This window comes from Equus przewalskii, chromosome 14, assembly GCF_037783145.1.
Source record: "Equus przewalskii isolate Varuska chromosome 14, EquPr2, whole genome shotgun sequence".
Classification (NCBI taxonomy): domain Eukaryota; kingdom Metazoa; phylum Chordata; class Mammalia; order Perissodactyla; family Equidae; genus Equus; species Equus przewalskii.
The window spans coordinates 68,387,832-68,405,453 of record NC_091844.1 but is presented as its reverse complement, the minus strand read 5'-3'; the positions used below and the strand labels follow the sequence as shown (position 1 = coordinate 68,405,453).

General features: G+C 48.9%; 2 protein-coding genes across 7 annotated transcripts in view; one reads left to right on the top strand and one right to left on the bottom strand.

Annotated features, from left to right (window-relative positions):
- The first annotated feature begins 43 nt into the window (after positions 1 to 43).
- Positions 44 to 1,724, top strand: KRTCAP3 (keratinocyte associated protein 3). 3 transcript variants are annotated; one of them, XM_008512988.2, is made up of 7 exons: positions 44 to 185; positions 326 to 510; positions 594 to 653; positions 828 to 1,034; positions 1,158 to 1,292; positions 1,399 to 1,511; positions 1,636 to 1,724. In XM_008512988.2, exons 1-6 carry the CDS (start codon positions 158 to 160, stop codon positions 1,504 to 1,506), a joined length of 723 nt encoding a protein of 240 aa, XP_008511210.1. In that variant the 5' UTR covers positions 44 to 157; the 3' UTR covers positions 1,507 to 1,511; positions 1,636 to 1,724. The 3 variants fall into 3 exon arrangements, with proteins under 3 accessions (XP_008511210.1, XP_070429154.1, XP_008511211.1); XM_070573053.1 differs by having other exon boundaries at positions 45 to 185; positions 578 to 653; positions 958 to 1,034; XM_008512989.2 differs by having other exon boundaries at positions 46 to 185; positions 1,633 to 1,724.
- Positions 1,725 to 1,800: 76 nt separating this feature from the next.
- The window catches only part of IFT172 (intraflagellar transport 172), a 32,500-nt gene continuing 16,678 nt past the window's right edge, over positions 1,801 to 17,622 (bottom strand). The window contains exons 17-48 of one of the 4 annotated variants that reach the window (XR_011526171.1): positions 17,101 to 17,237; positions 16,753 to 16,860; positions 15,285 to 15,369; positions 14,899 to 14,991; positions 14,290 to 14,367; positions 13,799 to 14,047; positions 13,539 to 13,617; positions 13,209 to 13,329; positions 12,876 to 13,020; positions 12,260 to 12,349; positions 11,603 to 11,700; positions 11,295 to 11,430; positions 11,093 to 11,209; positions 10,354 to 10,496; positions 9,479 to 9,572; positions 9,259 to 9,323; positions 8,911 to 9,091; positions 8,562 to 8,671; positions 8,313 to 8,442; positions 6,383 to 6,481; positions 6,072 to 6,181; positions 5,879 to 5,942; positions 5,680 to 5,766; positions 5,265 to 5,381; positions 4,326 to 4,436; positions 4,013 to 4,207; positions 3,376 to 3,471; positions 3,098 to 3,157; positions 2,914 to 3,012; positions 2,453 to 2,606; positions 2,162 to 2,253; positions 1,801 to 1,951 (exon numbers count right to left, since the gene is read on the bottom strand). Coding sequence is in view for 2 of the 4 variants with exons in the window: in XM_008512985.2 (XP_008511207.1) it covers positions 1,862 to 1,951; positions 2,162 to 2,253; positions 2,453 to 2,606; positions 2,914 to 3,012; positions 3,098 to 3,157; positions 3,376 to 3,471; positions 4,013 to 4,132; positions 4,326 to 4,436; positions 5,265 to 5,381; positions 5,680 to 5,766; positions 5,879 to 5,942; positions 6,072 to 6,181; positions 6,383 to 6,481; positions 8,313 to 8,442; positions 8,562 to 8,671; positions 8,911 to 9,091; positions 9,259 to 9,323; positions 9,479 to 9,572; positions 10,354 to 10,496; positions 11,093 to 11,209; positions 11,295 to 11,430; positions 11,603 to 11,700; positions 12,260 to 12,349; positions 12,876 to 13,020; positions 13,209 to 13,329; positions 13,539 to 13,617; positions 13,799 to 14,047; positions 14,290 to 14,367; positions 14,899 to 14,991; positions 15,285 to 15,369; positions 16,753 to 16,860; positions 17,101 to 17,237 (3,558 nt within the window). In the remaining 2 variants the exon portion in view is untranslated. The remainder of the gene's footprint in view (positions 1,952 to 2,161; positions 2,254 to 2,452; positions 2,607 to 2,913; positions 3,013 to 3,097; positions 3,158 to 3,375; positions 3,472 to 4,012; positions 4,208 to 4,325; positions 4,437 to 5,264; positions 5,382 to 5,679; positions 5,767 to 5,878; positions 5,943 to 6,071; positions 6,182 to 6,382; positions 6,482 to 8,312; positions 8,443 to 8,561; positions 8,672 to 8,910; positions 9,092 to 9,258; positions 9,324 to 9,478; positions 9,573 to 10,353; positions 10,497 to 11,092; positions 11,210 to 11,294; positions 11,431 to 11,602; positions 11,701 to 12,259; positions 12,350 to 12,875; positions 13,021 to 13,208; positions 13,330 to 13,538; positions 13,618 to 13,798; positions 14,048 to 14,289; positions 14,368 to 14,898; positions 14,992 to 15,284; positions 15,370 to 16,752; positions 16,861 to 17,100; positions 17,238 to 17,622) is intronic. The other 3 variants (XM_008512985.2, XR_011526172.1, XM_070572990.1) reach the window with 3 other exon arrangements.

Sequence of the window (17,622 nt, the reverse complement as noted above, 5' to 3'; positions counted from 1 at the left end):
GCGTCGTGTGTGTTTGCGCCTTCCCCGCTAGGGGGCGCGGGGCGCGGAGGTTGGGCCTCCAGGTAGCAATCGGGCGGAACTGGCCTCTGGGAGAGCGAGGGAGGGGCCGGGGCCGGGGCCAGGTAGAGCTGCCGGCGGCGAGGCGCCCGGGGACGGGATGAGGTGCTGCCGCCTCTGCAGATTCGGTAACTTCCGGCCCCTGCGGTCTCGTTCCCCTGCGCCTACCCTCGACCCCTCCTATAGCCCCTTGTTAGCGTGGGGCGGCCGCCCGGGGCCCCGCGGTTCCTCTCCGGGCTCAGGCCTGCCCCTACCCCCTGCTTTGCAGACGCTGCCCGGGGCCCCCGGCGGCTTATGCGCGTGGGCCTCGCATTGATCTTGGTGGGCCACCTGAACCTGCTGCTGGGGGCCGTGCTGCACGGCACCGTCCTGCGGCACGTGGCCAATCCTCGCGGCGCCGTCACCCCGGAGTACACTACCGCCAATGTCATCTCCGTGGGCTCAGGGCTGCTGGTGAGCGCCGCGGGCGGGGTGGGACGGGGCTGCAGGAGGGCGGCGCGGAGCGCAGCGCGGGCCTCAGGCTTTGTGTCTTCCAGAGTGTTTCCGTGGGACTTGTGGCCCTCTTGGCATCCAGGAACCTTCTTCGCCCACGACTGGTGAGAGGGGATTCTGGAGCTTTAATGAGTAGGCCTGGAGTCAGGGAAATGGGGGCTTGACAGCTTCATCTTTAAGTAGGAAGAGGGGCTTCAAATAGAGAAACCTCAGGAGTCTACTCAGGGGGAGAGTCAGCCACCTCTAGGCTGCTCACCCAGATCTTGTGCCCTCATCAGCACTGGGCCCTGCTGGCACTAGCTCTCCTGAACCTGCTCATGTCTGCTGCCTGCTCGCTGGGCCTCCTCCTTGCTGTGTCACTCACTGTGGCCAATGGTGGCCGCCGTCTTATTGCTGACTGTCATCCAGGACTGCTGGATCCTTTGCTACCCTTGGACCAGGGGCCAGGACAAACTGACTGCTCCTTTGACCCCACAAGAATCTATGTGAGTCCATTCTCAGCCTTTTTGCAGTCCACAGAGCCTTGGTCCTGCCCTTTTAATGTGCCCCCACTTTCCACTCCTGCCCTGCTCCCTCTTAGTCCCCCACCATTCCTCTTTGCCTTTTAGGATACAGCCTTGGCTCTCTGGATCCCTTCTTTGCTCATGTCTGCAGCAGAGGCTGCTCTGTCTGGTTACTGCTGTGTGGCTGCACTCACTCTACGTGGGGTTGGGCCCTGCAAGAAGGAAGGACTACAGGGGCAGGTAAGGAAGATGAACAGGAAGGGTTCATTTAACACAGATTGGCTGTGTTGAAAAGATGCTGAACTATAATTCAGGGCCAGAGTACTAACTCCACCCTCTTCTGCAGCTGGAGGAACTGACGGAGCTTGAACTTCCTAAATTTAAAAGGCAGGAAAATGAGCAGCTACTGGATCAAAATCAAGAAATCCAGGCATCACGGAAAAGTTGGGCTTAGGACAGGTAATGGGCCCTGAGGACTGTGGTCTGGGAAAAGGGTGGGGGCAGGGAACCACTCTTAGAACTGGGTCGAGTCCTTTGCTATGCTGTGTGCCCTCTGACCCAGGCTCTCCCTCCTATCAAGCAGGTGCTGACCAGAGGCTCAGTCCACAGGGGTTTTCCAACTGACCCCTAGGATGATAGAAACAATTGTAATAAAAGAACTTTTTTCTTCTACTTGATTATGATTCTTTTGGGGGGAAAAGGACACTGGGCTGGTGTTGGGGGTGACCTTGATCAAAGAATACAGTGGTCTCAGTTACAAGACTTTAATGTGAGAGAATACTAAGAAATTCTTCCCTGAGCTCTACCAGTTACTGAAAAGAAAAGCTGGTGCTGGGTAGCCCTCCACACCACTGACTGATGAATTTCAGCACATCCTGGCACACCGGGCTGTGGGAGGTCTGTGAGGACAAGGAAAGAAGATGAGAGGAACTCATTAGTGCTGAGAAAACATTCCTGATATAAAGACAATCAGCTCCATCTCAGTCTGGGGAGCAGGATTCAGGGCCTGCAGCTGCCTTCTTGACGATCCCACCCACCCTTCTGGTGGTTTGTTGTTTTTCTTCAGTGCTGCTCTCCCTACCCTCATCCTTCAAGTCTTCCTGTCTAACCTTGATAGCCATAAGGAACTTATTCCAGTTGTCCTTGTTAGCTGCTTTCCCTGGCCGCTTAAATTCAATTTTGTTCCTCAGAATGGGGTATCCTGTCGGGGAAGAAAAAAAAAATGAACTGGGGTTTGAGAGGGACTGAGGAGGGAAAACAATGAGCAATTTTGGGTACAAAGTACGATGTTCTTGTCTTCTGCATCCTTTACTGAATCACAGTAAAATAGTTTCTTGATCCTGCCGTTTTTCCCTCCTTTCTACCCACCACAGAATATGAGGTGCTGTAGGGTTCTGTACCGGTAATGAGGCAGGGCAGTGCCCGAACTCCAGTGCTTGCTGCCACCAGGGAAGCTTCATAGGCACCGCGCTCATCCCGAGGCAGGACTTGTTCCAGCCGCTGGTCCATTGAGACTGTGAGCACCCAGTCTCGAACCTCTTCTCTCTGAGCCTCCTGGGAAGGACAGAGGGAGCAGCAGCTTCACGCAGGGCAGGGCAAGTGGAGGGTGGTGAGTGAGGGGGTTTGCTAAGCCATCATCCTGTGCACCACGTTTTACCCATAAATGAGTCTCCTTGGACTGGGGGTCACAGTCACAGCTTTAGCTTTTTCCTCTGAAGGAATGGTGAGGGCTGAGGCCCTTCCAAAGATGTTGCTGACTGATGCCCATTACAAAGGGTTGGGAAGACCAACCTAAAATGTCCTCTCTTCTCAGTGCACTCACACTGGTAAGGCCTCCCATTCTTCAGTCCTGTGCCCTTACCGGTATGTGCTGCTTGGCTGGGAGTGGCACCTCAAAGGGAATGTCTGTGTCCTGAAAGTCAGAGTGGTCAAGGGCATCCAGAGTGCCTTCTTCGATTGCCTGTGGCAGAGTGGGCAGCCATGAGATAGGCACAGCTCGTGACCGGCAAAACCTCCCAACCTCTGGACACAACTTGCCTACTCACATCAGTCAGATCCAAAAAGCGGTTGAGGAAGATGAATGCCATGTTCTCCCAGCCAACTGCCTGCAACACAGAAAAGTTGCAAGTAGGAGTGAGCAGCTGGGCTGGACACTGCTTTTCCAGGATGCAAGGGGAAGAATCCAGGAAGATACAGGAAAACAATATCTTCCATAACATCAGCCCACACTCAGCTCTGAACTACCTGAGCAGATGGGATAGTTTACTTTCCAACTTTTCATTTCCTTATTTCCTCGGCCCCACCCTTCCTTGTCCCAGCTCACCTTGGCAGCAACGCCTGCTTCATAGAAGGCCTTGTCTGCAGGTAGTAGTTGGGTGTGACGTAAGAGAGAAACAGAAAGCCTGGCAGCCACAGTTTCCTACAGATTAAAGTCAGAGCATTATGATCCTGGCACTATAGTGACTGGGCTACCAGACCAATATCTTATAACTAAGGCAACCACAGAACCAGAAAACCAACAATGAAAATTAAATTGCTCTGGATTTGAAGCAGTTCTGGGTCTTAGTTTTCTTCATCTGCACAAGAGAACTGGGCCTAGATTATTTCTAAATTTCCTTCCACTTCTAGAATTCTATCATCCTAGTATAGGAACTAAATATACAATATACTATCATGAATAAGCCAAAGGTATGTATATATTATAAGAGGTCAATACAGAAATCATGGGATTTGAATGTTTAAGCATAATGTGGCTGGAACAGTGTGAGCCCAGAGCTCTAAGAAGGTCAAAGGAGTACAGGAAGAAAACCATCTCAGCCAGGGTTAAAGATTCATTTAAAGAGAAGAGAAGCTAGGAGAGAAGTGGGCCAAGCTTGAGAATCCAGAACTTGAATTCATTCAACTTCATATGCTGGAAGATGTGTCCATAAGACTGAATACTCCTTCCGCCTCCATCTCACCAGCTGTTTGACACTCTGGGCCGCAGAGCGAGTGGCATAGTAATGAGCAATCAGCAGCATCGTCTCAAACTCCTCATGGGCTGGAGAGTTCGCCTCACTGGACTTCACCAGGTTTTCACACTAGAGCAGAAGAGCCACAGCCTGGGTCAGGGGTCAGAGGATGCCAGGGCCATAGAGTGGTCAACTGATGGCCACCTGGACAGAGGAAGGTACAATACATCTGAGGGTAAAGGTTCATGTGCATGAAAGAAGAGACGAGGACAGGGACAGGTGGAGTAGCCTTTTCACTCTGTTGTTGACCGGACTTCCTCACCAGGTTGAAGAGGACATCCCGAAGATCAGCCCAGTTGTGATAGGCCTCAGCACTGTTGGTCCCAGGTGAGCTCACCATGTCAGTGAAGATCCTTTTGTAGATGTTGAAGTTCTGGAAGTAGAGGGGGAAAGGAGAGCTGAGTGAGAAGGGGCTAACTAGAAGAAAAAGTCAGTGGAAGTGGGGCCAAAGAGAGGAAAACAGGCTGTAAATATGTATGTAGAGAAGGAAGGGGACAATAACGCAGAAAGTGTTTATTATTTTTAGGGATGAGAAAGAAGAGTAAGAAAATAACTATTTCTTACTAATTGGTGCTTTGTGAGTGTGGGAAAATGTGTGAATGTGAATGCACAGTCACGGAGTTAATGGGCTAATATTCTAGAGAGCTGTGATGCTCAGATAGGAGAGCGGTGTTTATTCTCTGGAGGAAGTTAATAAGGCCCTAGAGGTGTGTGCAGGATTCCTCTCTGAAAGACTGTTCCCTGTGTATTAGCTAAGAGCATGGGGAGGTTGGGTGTTTCTTCAAAGGGTAAATTCTCCAGAGGCTGTATATTTCAGAAGAGACTAGGTGGGGTCTCTGGGAATGATACTAATGAAAGAATCCTTTGAGAAGACAGTTCCTGAGAGGCTGCGTAGTTCTTTTTTTTTTTTTTAAATATTTTATTTTTTTCCTTTTTCTCCCCAAAGCCCCCTGGTACACAGTTGTATATTCTTCGTTGTGGGTCCTTCTAGCTGTGGCATGTGGGACGCTGCCTCAGCATGGTCTGATGAGCAGTGCCATGTCCGCGCCCAGGATTCAAACCAACAAAACACTGGGCCGCCTGCAGCGGAGCGTGCGAACCTAACCACTCGGCCACAGGGCCAGCCCCAAGATGGGTAGTTCTTGAAGAGAAGGTAAGACTTTCCTCGAGCAAACATTCGCCCCAAGGAGCAGGCTGGTACCTGTGGGTTAGCAGGGGCTCCGTGTTGCACATACAGGGCCAGTGCCTGGGCATAGCCACCTTCTCGGATCAGGTGAGTCGCATACAATGCTACGTACTTGTGCAGAATCTTGTAGTTCTGTCCCAGGGGTGAAGGAAAAGCATGGGGAGATTGGGATCAGTAAGACCAGACAGTGAGGGTCGGGTGGGGAGTTGAAGGTGTGGATTTGTTTAGGAGGCAAAGGGCATATACAAGCCAGGCCCAGGTAGGCCTTTGACCCCAACTTCAGAGTGTGAGAGACTGAACTCTCTGATGCTGATTAGAGATCTTTGGGGTTTGAGCTTTGGCGGGAGTAAGACGGATACAGCTCTCGGGCAGGTGAGGAGTCAAGGGAAAATGTACAGAAGAGCTGGGAACAGGAGGAAAAGAACAGTACCTGCTTGGTAGCCGTGTCAATGCACTTGTCCCACTGGCCCTGCTCCACATACAGGTCCAAAGCAGCCACGACATCCACACCCACCAGCTATGGATCAGTTGAAAAGACACAGTTACATGAGGGAAGAGATGACACGAGGCGGAGAAGAGGGAGAGAATCTCTTGAGCCTTCTGCCTCCTGCTAACTCTGCAAGTCTCACCGAGTCCACTTTGCCCTGGTTCTTGAGGAACTCTTTATAATGCTGGTCCACATAGTCTTCATACCTGTGAAGATGTATCAGATCTCACATTTCATGGTCCAGGGACGCACACCCTTCCTGTGAGAACTTTCGCCCAGTCTTTACAAAAGGAAGTAAAAGAGAATTTCCCACTGAGGAGGGGTTGTGAGCTTACCGTGGATCTAACTCCTTGGCCACACGCTTGGCCTTGTTCCACTCCTCACCCTCAATGAAAGCATCGATCGCTTCCTTGACTAGGTCCAGGTTCAGATAGAGCTCTGCAGCCTGCATGGGGGGAAATCAGAGATTGGAGGCCATCTTTCCCCTTCACTCCCTAGTCTTTCCTCTGTGAGCTCTCCTGTTTCCCCAGAACTGCATGCCATGTGTGCCAAGAAACCCACCTCACACACTTTGCTGGGTGTAGATGTCACCATTCCACCCATCTCTGTAGAATCTATTTCTTTTCAGTCCCAGCACCCTACTTACTGCACTGTGCTTTCCAATTCCAATCAGCTGAGGTCCTACAGCCCGAACTACTTCCAGACTGCGTTGGGGAGGCAGAAACTTGATGGAGAGTTCGGCTGCCTGTGTGGTTGAACAGAAGATGGAAATGGGTAGGAGAGACAAATACCGCTGGGGCTCCTCGGCCTGATCTATTTTTTCTCTCCAGTTGCCAACTTTCTCTCTTGCACTCTCCCTCACCTTCCACGTTCCTGGGCCAAAACTGCCTCATGGTCCATTGTGCCTTTAAATGACCATCAGTGGACCTATCTGTTCCTCTCAGCTCATCTTCTTTCAGACACTCTCTTTGCTGTCTGAGGTCACTGCATTTGGTCCTGCCACCTTTGACAAACTGGTTTCTCAAGTCTTTGTCACAAACAGAATCTTGGTAGCATGGTATAGAGAAAGAACTCCTAAAATATGAGTCCAGGGCATTCTGCAACTATTTGTGTTGGGCTTTTCTGAGCCTCAGTTTCTTCATCTGTAAGAGTTATGGTGAGTGTAGATACGTACTGTCCAGAACAGAAGCACTAGTCACATGTGGCTAGTCCCAACTGAGATGTGCTGTAAGCTTAAATACACACTGGATTTCAAAGACACTTTACTATGAAAAAAAGAATGTAAAATATATTGATTACATGTTGAAATAATAGTTTAGATATATTGGATTAAATAAAATATGTTAAAATTATTTTCACCTGTATCTTTTTTACTTATTTGAATGAGGCTGCTAGAAAATTTTAAATTACATGTGTGACTTACCTATGTGACTTGCATTATTTTTCAGTTGGACAGTGCTGGTCTAGATGATCTTGGAGACACCTTCCAACCCTAAAACTCAGCAATTCTACAAACCCAAGCGTTCTATAAGCTCATTCTATTTCCATTCTGGTGCTGACATCCTGAGCAGATTTTAATTTCCATATGGTCCAATTTAGCTATAGTCTATGCTAAACCTCCTGGTCTTTCCCCCACCTATTCTTGCCTCTTTCTTTACCTGCCAAATCCTTCAAAGCTTAAAGTGCCCCCATCCAGGAAGCCATCCTCTGACTAATCCAAAGAAGGTATAGTCATACACAGACCCCAGTGGACAATGCCCGAGTAAGACACAGCAGATGCTTAGTAAATACTTGCTGATTAAAATCTGCTAAACTCATACAAGCAATCATCACTTCTTCTTTCTACTTCCTTCCCCTCCAACTTCTAGGGGCTCTTCAATTACAAGGCCTCAGAAACCTAAGGGAAATTCTGCAGGGGCATCATCACACCAACATTTTATTTAGGGGGCTGATCAATCTTGCCCCCTCATAAGTCCTAATACCATATTTCCTGAATCCAAGGCACATCATTTAAACTACAGATGTATCCCGATTTCAAAGGTCCTAAAATGTGATCATATATGTGTCTCAGAATTGATGAAACCTATTGGCTGGGCTTACTCTGCTAGAGGCTGCTTTTCAGGAGCTGCTGGGTAGAGGAGGAGCCTCTGCTTTCTTCGTGGCCTCCCTCTAGCCTCAGCTCCAAGGCTTGGATTTGCCCTTTCAGCTCCAGTCCCAGGCCCACCTCCTCCCTCACAAAGCCTCCTCAAGGCCCTCAGCCCACAGAGATCTCACCTTTCTCTAAACTCCATTTTGAATCACACACTTTAGTCTTCACTCAGATACAATATTAATTAATTGAGCCATGTGTTAGTCTAACTTCCCCCAATTTCTAGTTGTCAGAGTTCTATCTTATATGCCCTGTTGTAGCCTTCATAGGTTCTAGATCTAGCATCTAGCAAGCACTCATTACATACCTGCTACCTGACTGAAACAAAAAGACACAGGACGAAAAAGACGGATGTCTGAGAAGGAATGCTGGGTGTGAATGGAGGCCTGGGGAAGCGGAGGGCCAGGAAATGTGTGACAGGCCTCACCTTCATCCAGCACTTCTCCACCAGGCTGCTGCTTCCTGAGTCCCGCACTTTGAGGTAACAGTCGACTGCACGGCTATACTCTCCAGCCTGTTCCCAGTGTCGAGCTTGTTCCACTAGTCCCTCCATGCCCCTGTTGAGAGGAGAGTGCTTGTGACCAGGAATGGGGAGGGGCAGCATGGCCTATCCTGTGTACACCTTGTGACCCAGCCTCCAACCTTGCCAACATTTCCTGGCCGCCTGGCTTCATACCTGGCCCCCTTCTTTGTAGCCTCCCGCTCATACTCTTCCTGCAGAGCCTCCAGCTGGCCAGGCATGTAGTCCTTGCAGATCCGCAGGGCATCACTCCATAATCCAGCCTCCTGCTCAGATTTCCAGGTATGAGGAGGGCAGAGGCAGGCATGACAGCTTCCCACTGCCACACAGGTGCTATGAGCCACTGATCTCTGGGTCCTTGGATTCTCTCCTTCCTATTATCTCTCCTTCCCCCTCCCAAATGCTAACCTTCTGGAGCTCTCTCAGTACCAGGGGTCAGTGTAGCACTCTGTGGGCTCTCATCTCCTCTGACCCTCCCCTCAAGGCCCTGAATCCAGTGACCCACCTTATAATAATTGAGGGCCAGGCCTGGTCTCTGGGCCCGAAGCAGCAGCCCTTCTGCTTTCTGAAAGTCCTTCTCCTCCAAGGCCCCCCGGGCCTGCCCCACGAGCACCTCAGCGACGCTGTCAGGGTCATGGGCCTCAGCCACACGCTGAGCTGCCTCCCAATCCTGGTTATGGACAAACCTGCTCCCAAATGAGATTGAAGTCTCAACAATGACAGGCAAACAGCCATGTCATTGAGGGGATATGAGATTTATCAGTACTAGGTTTAGATGAAGGTGAAGATAACATTGTAAGATCCTGGGCTATGCCTGGGAGGACAGAATTAAGGAATTTATGGGGTAACTCACATGAGGACTGCTTCCTTGGGTTTACCAGCCCTGATGAATTCAGCTTCAGCTTCTTCAAATTTACCCTAGAGGGAGAGAAAGGCAGCCACACATGATGAGAAGGAGACTGGGATCACAGGCAACCCAGAGACACAGGAGGTTTGATGGGCAGTGGGCTGGGGATGGAAAGGAGGGCTCTGTGGTCAGGGTCAAAAGCAATGGAGAAGGACCACATCCATACCTCATCCTCCAGGTACATAGCGTATCTGAGATGAATCTCAGGGGTTTTGTGCTTGAGCGCCAGCCGAGAGAGTTCAAAAGCAAATTCAAAGGAGCTGAAATGGAAGGTGCAGATAAAGTATGCCTACTCAATACTTCCTTTTATAAGAGGAAAAGAGAAACAGCGGGCAAAAGAAAACAGAGACAGGGCAAGGACTGAGAGGAGGAAAGGGGAAAGATTAAGAATGATAGTTGATATGAAATGACAGAGAAGCACAGAGAGATGTAAAGGAAGACATGGATCAGAAGACACTTGGAAAGGCCTGTGCTTCCCCAAGACCAGCGGACTGTGAAACAGTGGGAGGAAGGAGGGAGCAGGAGGGAGGAGGGAGCCTCGCAGCACTACCTGGACAGGGGTAGGAAGGGTTCTTGGTGCTCCCACCACCTCCTTCTGAGCCACATGCACATTAGCAGAAAAACAGTCTCTCAAAAACGAGTCAGGCTACCCTTAGTCTGACTGAGGCAGGACGACTACTGGTGTTCGTAACATTTGCTTAAGAAAAGTTCATTTTCCATTTAACAGAATCATACTTCCATTACTCAGAAGTAAGTCACTGGCTTAGTGCATTTTAGCTTTAAAAGCTGTTCTCTCTCCACATTTCTCCATAGACCAGCCAAAGATTAAACACTGTTCTGAGCCCCTGGGGAACAGGAGCAGAATTACTAATTCATTCTTGCCTCTCTGTTAAGTCCTTTCAAGGATCTCTCCCTTCCACATTTCTTCACTCTCACCTCAGTTTTTAGAAATGCTTTTCAGTTACCCACCACATTTCTTTCCCTATATGGAGGCTCTGTCTGGAACTAGGCCAATGGAGAGAAGAAGGCTTAGGGCCTCACCAGTTGTCAGCAGCGTGGTCAATAGCAGCTTCCAGGAGTCCCAGCTTATTAAGCAGTCTAACTGCAGCCTCTCCTCCCAGGCTCTTTGCCCACAGATAGGCCACATGTTTGTGGGCATTAGCTCCTCCATGAGCCTTGGCCACCTGTAAAGCAAAGCCACCTGGCAATCCTTCAACACAGGGGTACACGGTTACTCCCTTCTCATCTCTGATCTGACTTCAGCTTTGACAAGGATGAGGTACCTGTTCTAGAACAATAGGAAGAGGACTAAGTTTCAGGGTCTCTTAACTTGCTTAGGGTCCAAGAATGGATTTCAGGTAGTCCACAAACCCTTAAAACTGTATGAAAAATACTGTGTATAGGTGTGGAGATTTTCTTTTTGTAAGACAGGCACCTGAGCTAACATCTGTTGCCAATCTTTTTTTTTTTCTTCTTCTTCTTCTCCCCAATGCCCCCCAGTACATAGCTGTATATTCTAGTTGTAGGTCCTTCTGGCTCTGTTATGTGGGACGCTGCCTCCTGGCTTGATGAGTGGTGCTAGGTCAGCACCCAGCATCTGAACTGGTGAAACCCTGTGGCCACCAAAGCGGAGCATGTGAACTTAACCACTCAGCCACAGGGCCGGCCCTAGCTGTGGACATTTTTCAAAGACGCTCACAACCAGTTTAGAATTAGATAGTCAGTTGAGAGTGGCAAAAGAAGGGTGGATGTACTCCTGAGCGTGGCCTGGAGTCCTTACCCGGTAGGCCTCTTCCCAAAGCCCATTGGACCGGTACATGTTCACTGTTGCCTTCCATTCCTGGGCCTCGAGGTAGTGATACTCAGCCTCTGGTAGTCGGCCTTCAGCCTCCAGCTCCTGGGGAAAGGTAGGTTAGAATAGAGAGAGGAGGAAGGGGAGCCTGTTTGGGGAAGAGACAGGCAAGAACAGGAGAAGGGCTCACCTTGCCCAGATGTAGGTGTGTATCACTGAGGAGATCTGGGTGGTGCTTCCCTACTAGCCGGATCATATCATCATACAACTTGTGCTTTTTGAACATGGTGATGGCAAGATCAGGCTCTTCCACTGTTACATATAGCCTGGGGATGGGAGATACAGCTGGGACCTCCTAGACCCAGATTCCTGCTGTTAGGGTCCTAAGAGATCTTGTCACTGCTTTCTGGGCAGAAGGCACATATCCTCAGACCCTGTCCCTTCCTCCAGCCCTGAAGCCTCATCTCCCTCCACATCTCCTTTGGGGCCACAGCTCACCTTTCAGCCTCACGGTACTTGCCCTGCTTCTCCATCTCCTGAGCCTGGGTGATATAGAGCACTGATACATCTTCTGGTCTCATGCACTTCATCGCCAGCTATGTAGACGCACAGAGTCAGAGAAGCCTCACAGAGCCAGGTACCCCAAGGGAAGCGGAGGGACATGCAGAGTAGTCAGGGAAGTGAGGCTTCAAGGGAACCTGTTTTCTTAGGAACTCTGAACTTTCCCAACAACCACAGGAGTTTGGTTACTGCCACTCTCCTACTCAGTTCAGGGAATTCCAAGTCTGTAAGGAGCAGAGTAGGAACTATATTCTGCTAAGGCACGAGGGTCAGAGATACCCTTTGCTGGGGGCATACATTCCCATTACCTTACTCCTACTGTACCCACTGGGGTCTGGGAGCAGAAGCGAGAACGAAGTTACCAATGTGAACAGGGCTTCAGGAGTGGTACATCAGATTCTCCAGCTCCCAAGCCCATTCACTCTCTTCAGGTTTGGGAACAAGGGCCTCTCTTCATCCTTGCCTTTCCCGGAGGCTAGGGATCAAAGTTACCCAGACTATATTTTGGAACTCTTTCTCAGCTTTTAGGGGACCTGGTGAAGGGGGGAAGTCAGAAACTAAGGAAAGCGGCAACACAACCACCTCATTATCTACCTTGTGGGCTTGCTCCCAGCGGCCAGCTTGGGTGTACATGTCTATTGCATCTTTTGTCCGGTCTCCCTTAGTGTAGAGCTCCTCAGCAATCTGTAGTTGAGAGAGGTAGACGCAAAAGGTCAGAGCAGCAGCGTTAAAGCAGCCTGTAGGAGGAAAGAACAAACCTCAGCTGGGATGGAGGAGAGCCTGTGATACCATTATCGTATAATAACAGTGAAGCAAAGATGACTATGGGTGACTCAGATTTTCTACTGTTTTGAAAAAAAGACCAGCTCAAAACAGTATGAGGAAAATACAATCAACGTTTAAGAGGGCCTCAATTTCTGCAATGCCAGGCAATTCTATACTGTAACTACGTTGGAGTTATTCATGAAGAATCACTCATGCTGGCACACGAAGAGAGCTAGCGACTTACTTTCTGTATCTGGGAGAGGGGTCTGTGTCATGTTGGAATGAAATAGGGGAAGTAAATCTCTTTTTTTCTCATTCAGGGTGGTGAACTGTTGGGCCCCAGAAAGAAGGATATGTTGAGATGGCCCCCACTTCCTCTTCTAGATTCTCTCCCTGTTATCCTGTACTTCATTGCCTCAGGCTGCAGAAAGGGGCTCTGCCTCACCTCATACTCCTGCAGAGATGCATAGTGTTGGGCCACACGAGGATAATATTTGGACGCAGTGTTCCGGTCCTGTAGATCTAATATATAAATTGCCTTCTTCCACTGGCGGGCACCCAGGGCAGCCTCAATTGCCTTAATGGAGCACCTGGCATATTTAGGAAAGGCATAAATATGTGTGAGGAAAGAGAAAGATGGACAGAGGTAGAGACACCTCAAAAGCATACTCCAACCTACATTTTGAGATCTCTTTTCTTTTAGGCCTTGGTGCCCTTACTTGCCCCATCACCTCTCACCTTATTCCCAAATCTCCTTTGCACCCCCATACCACCATACCTGGCTTCAATGTAATGATTAATGGCTGCATCAAGCTGCTTCTGCTGCACCAAGTGGTCCCCCCACGCCTCCTCCAGTCTCACCACCTCCACTGGGAATGCCAACCGAGCCAGCTCCACCGCTGCCAGAGATAGAGACAGCATTCAGCTTAGACTTCTAGGGAAGGGACTCAGGAAAAGTAAGACAGGGAAATGAGGTGTGGGATATAGGTGAGAAGTAGAGGAATGGAGAACTAAAGCCTGTCGACCTGGCTATAGATGCACAAAATAGGAGTTGGGGGACTGGGCAAGAGTCTACAACAGTGATGGATGGATTGTAGGTGGCTGGTACCTTTCATGAATGCGTTGCCTTTACAATAGCACTCTAGGGCACGCTGTGGATTTCGGATCTTCTCAAAAAGATCACCTGCCTGTTAACACATACCATATTACTACAATGATACCCCTACTACACAAAGAATCAAGTATCAGTCCCAAAAGGAAGAGATTTAGCCACCAGTCGGGAAGGACTATGCACTCCAAGACTCCTCTGAGTATGAGAGGGGCACTGAGCCCTGGAGATAAGTGATAGGAATAGGAAGCCAGCCATACCCTTTCATACAGTTCCCCCTTGATAAGCGCTGCGGTGATGTGTTCTACCAGCTCTGTGTTGGCCAGCAGTTCCTCTTGGGTCAGCACCAGCCGAGCAGCTTTGGCAGGTAGCCCAGCTTTGAGGTAGAGGCTGATGGCTGCTAGCCCATCCCCTTGGCTCTCCTGCAGTTCACCTGCTCGCTCCTCTTGCTGTGTGTCCATTAGCCACTGGTAGTAACCCCGGCGCAGCTTCTCCAGGGCTGGGTGCCCCTGGACATACAACAGAGAAGAACTAGAAGTCACACTGCTCCTTCCTACCCTGCTGCTTCCAGTGTTTCTCCAATCCCACTGCAGCAATGGAAACCCTCCCAGTCACCAATGTCCTAACTCCTCACCATATCAGGCCCCAGCCCCAACCCTGTTCCAGTTCCTATAGCCTTCTTGACAAGAGGAGGTTTCTGCTATTAGTGGAACCAAGATCTGAATAACTGTGGAGAAGACAGAACTGGTACCTTGGCCTCAGCCACAGCGATACACTCATCCCAACGGTGTAGCTCCTGGTACATGTCCATAGCCTCCTCAACAGCATTCTAGAGGAAGCCGGGCAGAGGAAAGAGGGACACCAAGAAGATACGAGGATGAGAAATCAGCAAGCTCTCCTGAGCCTGCCTAAGATGCCAGCCCATGTGGGCTAAAAGCCTCACCCTTTACTTATGTACAAGCAGAGGTGGATTTATTGTGCAAATAAAAGAAGCTAAGTTTTAGGGCACCTTATTTGCAGAGGCCCCTTCCCAGGCAATTTTTCTTAAAGAGGGTTCCTCAAATTGTATAAACTTCAAGGCCCACAAAACCTGGATCTATCTCCATGCACAAGAATTGCAAAGACAGGCTCTGGAGCACAGGGGAAGATAGTGGACTGTTTAGGAAAGAAAGATGTAATTATAAGGACTAACACAGAGGAGGAAATTAAGGACGATTGAAAGTACCTGTACAAACCTTTCTAAAAGTTCTCCCCAAACCTATGGAAGCCCAACTGACCAGTGCTCTTTCCTCTCCTGAGTTTGCCTTGCCTTTTTGCCCCTCTGATCCCCTCTTCCATATGGTTCCTCTTCTCCCATTACCTGTTCCAAGAAGATCATTTCAGCTAGCTTGTAGTTCTTCTCTAGCATGGCTAGACGTGCTCGGACCTGATAAAAGTCCGTTCCTTCTCCACCCTGCAGGGAAAATGGAAGTTCTGGTTATTCTGTTGGAGCTGCAGGAGCCAGTCTGTCTATGTGGGCTGAGACAGGAAGGCCAGAGAGACATGGAAGCTAAAAGACTTGGGAAAAATTTCACAGGGCTTAGAGGCTTGAGGTTTGGCAAGCAATTCTAAAATGGGCCAACCTGAGGGTGGAGGTGAGGTGGGCAGTGTAAATTAGTCACGACTGGAAAGCTAGGAATCATGGGGCTGAGTATTAAGAGAAATCTCAGCTTGAGAGACTGAATGAATTGGGGGGATAATACTTGCATATTCCCGAGACACTTGATCTGCAATCTCATTCGTCTCATGCAGGAATCGAGCTTTTGCTACATGGCCCAAAGCAGAAAAGCACCTATAGTATGGAAGCAATAATAGTAACTGTAATGTTATTATAGGATCATCATCAATTCATTGGCTCAGCAGATACAGACTGAACATCTGTAATGTGCCAGGCACTATTCTTGCCACTGGAGACACAAAGGGGATAAGACAGATAAGGGCCTTGATCGCAGGGAACTTACTTTCTAATGAAATCACATAATTAGTAAACAAAGATAATTTGAGAGAATAAAAAAGAAAATAAAATAGTGTGACATTATAGACAGTCACTGAGGTGACTATTTAAGTTGGTAGTCAGAGAAGGCCTATCTGAGGAGCTGGCATTTGAGCTGAGACCTGAATATAAGAAAAAGCCAGTCATGGCAAGATGAGCAAAAATTATTCCAGGCAGAGGGAACACCTAGTGCAGCAGGAGTGAGCTGGGCACACTCAAAGGGCCAAAAGGATGCCAGTGCGGCTGGAGACGAATGGGCAAGTAGGTGGCTCGTATGAGAAGGAAGCAGAGGCCAATATTGTAGAGCCTTAGGAAATGGAAAGGAGTCTGGGTTTTATACTACGTGTAATAGTAAGCTCCTGGAAGGTTCTGAGCAAGAAAATGACATAATCTAATTTATGTTTTTAATACCTCAGCTGCTACGGGATAAATGGATCATAGGGGTATAAGAACAGATCAGTGAGACTAATTAAGAGGCTTCGCAATACTTCATGTAGGAGATGGGGCTGGTCTGTTCAAGGGTGGAGATGGTAGAGCTGGCCAAGAGACTCAGGATATGTTTTGGAGACCCTGGATCAGAGTCCCGAGAACTTGCTGATAGTCTAGCCACGGGGAGTATGGGGAAAAAGGGATCAAGGATGATTCCTAGCCAAAATAGTAGCTCTTTGCACAGATTCTCTGATTTTTTCTTCACTACCACTACCATTCTTCTCTACCATCTTACAAGGTAAATTTAATGATTATCCCCATTTTACATAGAGATAATCAAGAAACCAAGGCTTGGAAAGGTTAGTTAACCACTCTGAGTTTACACATGTTGGTAAATGGAGCCAAAATTTGAACTCAAAGAGTGTCAGTCCCAAGCTTGTCCTATTAACTACACTCCTATACTATACTCGGAACATACACATCCATGCATGGATTGCAGGGTGTGGGTGTTCAAAACTTTGAAGGGGCACTTAGTTACAAGAAGGGGAAGCAAAAAACAATAAAAGACATACTTCTATAATCTAGGATGGGAGGATGTTTGGAATAAGTGTACTATGGAAGGGTTCTATGACATTTGTTGGCATGGGAAGGGAAGTAATGCCTGAACACTGAGCAGGAGCAGCCCACAGGTAAGACACCCACGTGCTCAGCCCTCCTGGCTGCCTGGCACCTCACTTCTACAGTCTACCTCACCTCTCAGCAATGTGTAGCTGCCTTGCCTCTAGTGCCAGTTTACTCAAGGTTTTCCACATTGCCTCTGTTTCTGGGGTCATTTCCAGAGTCTCCAAGAAGGCTGTTGCCCTGGAGAGGGAAGGAAGAAAAGCACAAGGGATGAGTCCAGGGTCAGGAAGACACGGAGGAATAGGGGTCATGGGGGAGGGGAGGGGAGGGCCAGGCATTTATTTGCCCTTCTCGTCCAGTCTCCTCCATGGATCGCCAGGTCGTTTTTAGATATGGCCAGTTTTACAACTCATCCCAGGTCCTCCTCTCTCAGAACGAGACTTTCCTACCACCTTGCTAGCTATCAGCCCAGCCCCTCACCGAGTGTAGTTGCCGTCATCAATGGCTGTTCCAAACTCGATAAGGCCTTCATCCAGTGTGTAGGCAACTGTAGTCACACCTTCGGTCACCATCACCTCGGTCTTTCCCCCGCCCCGCTCTAGACCTACAACATCACCCTGTAAAAATTCAATCCCCCCCACCCCACCCGAATACCAGGTTAGTGTTTCCACAAACTCAACTGAAGATCAGACCCACCCTCACCCAACCCTTTACTCTCACACTGAGGGAATTACAGTGGCTTTTGTTTTCCTAACATTTAGTTTCTCTCAAGCAGATAAAAATTCCTATCTATGATAATATCCTTGGGTTAAAGTACACTCACAGTTATGCTGGCACTAATGCCTGCAGGTAAGCTGGCAGAGTGTGGCATCCACCTCTGCTTCCAGCAGTACCATGAGTACATATGTCTAAGGGTCCTCCTGTTAAAATATAACTTGAACCTGGGACATACTTTTTAATGCATTGCTGGGTTCAAATGAAGAAATCACTAGGAATGCTTCC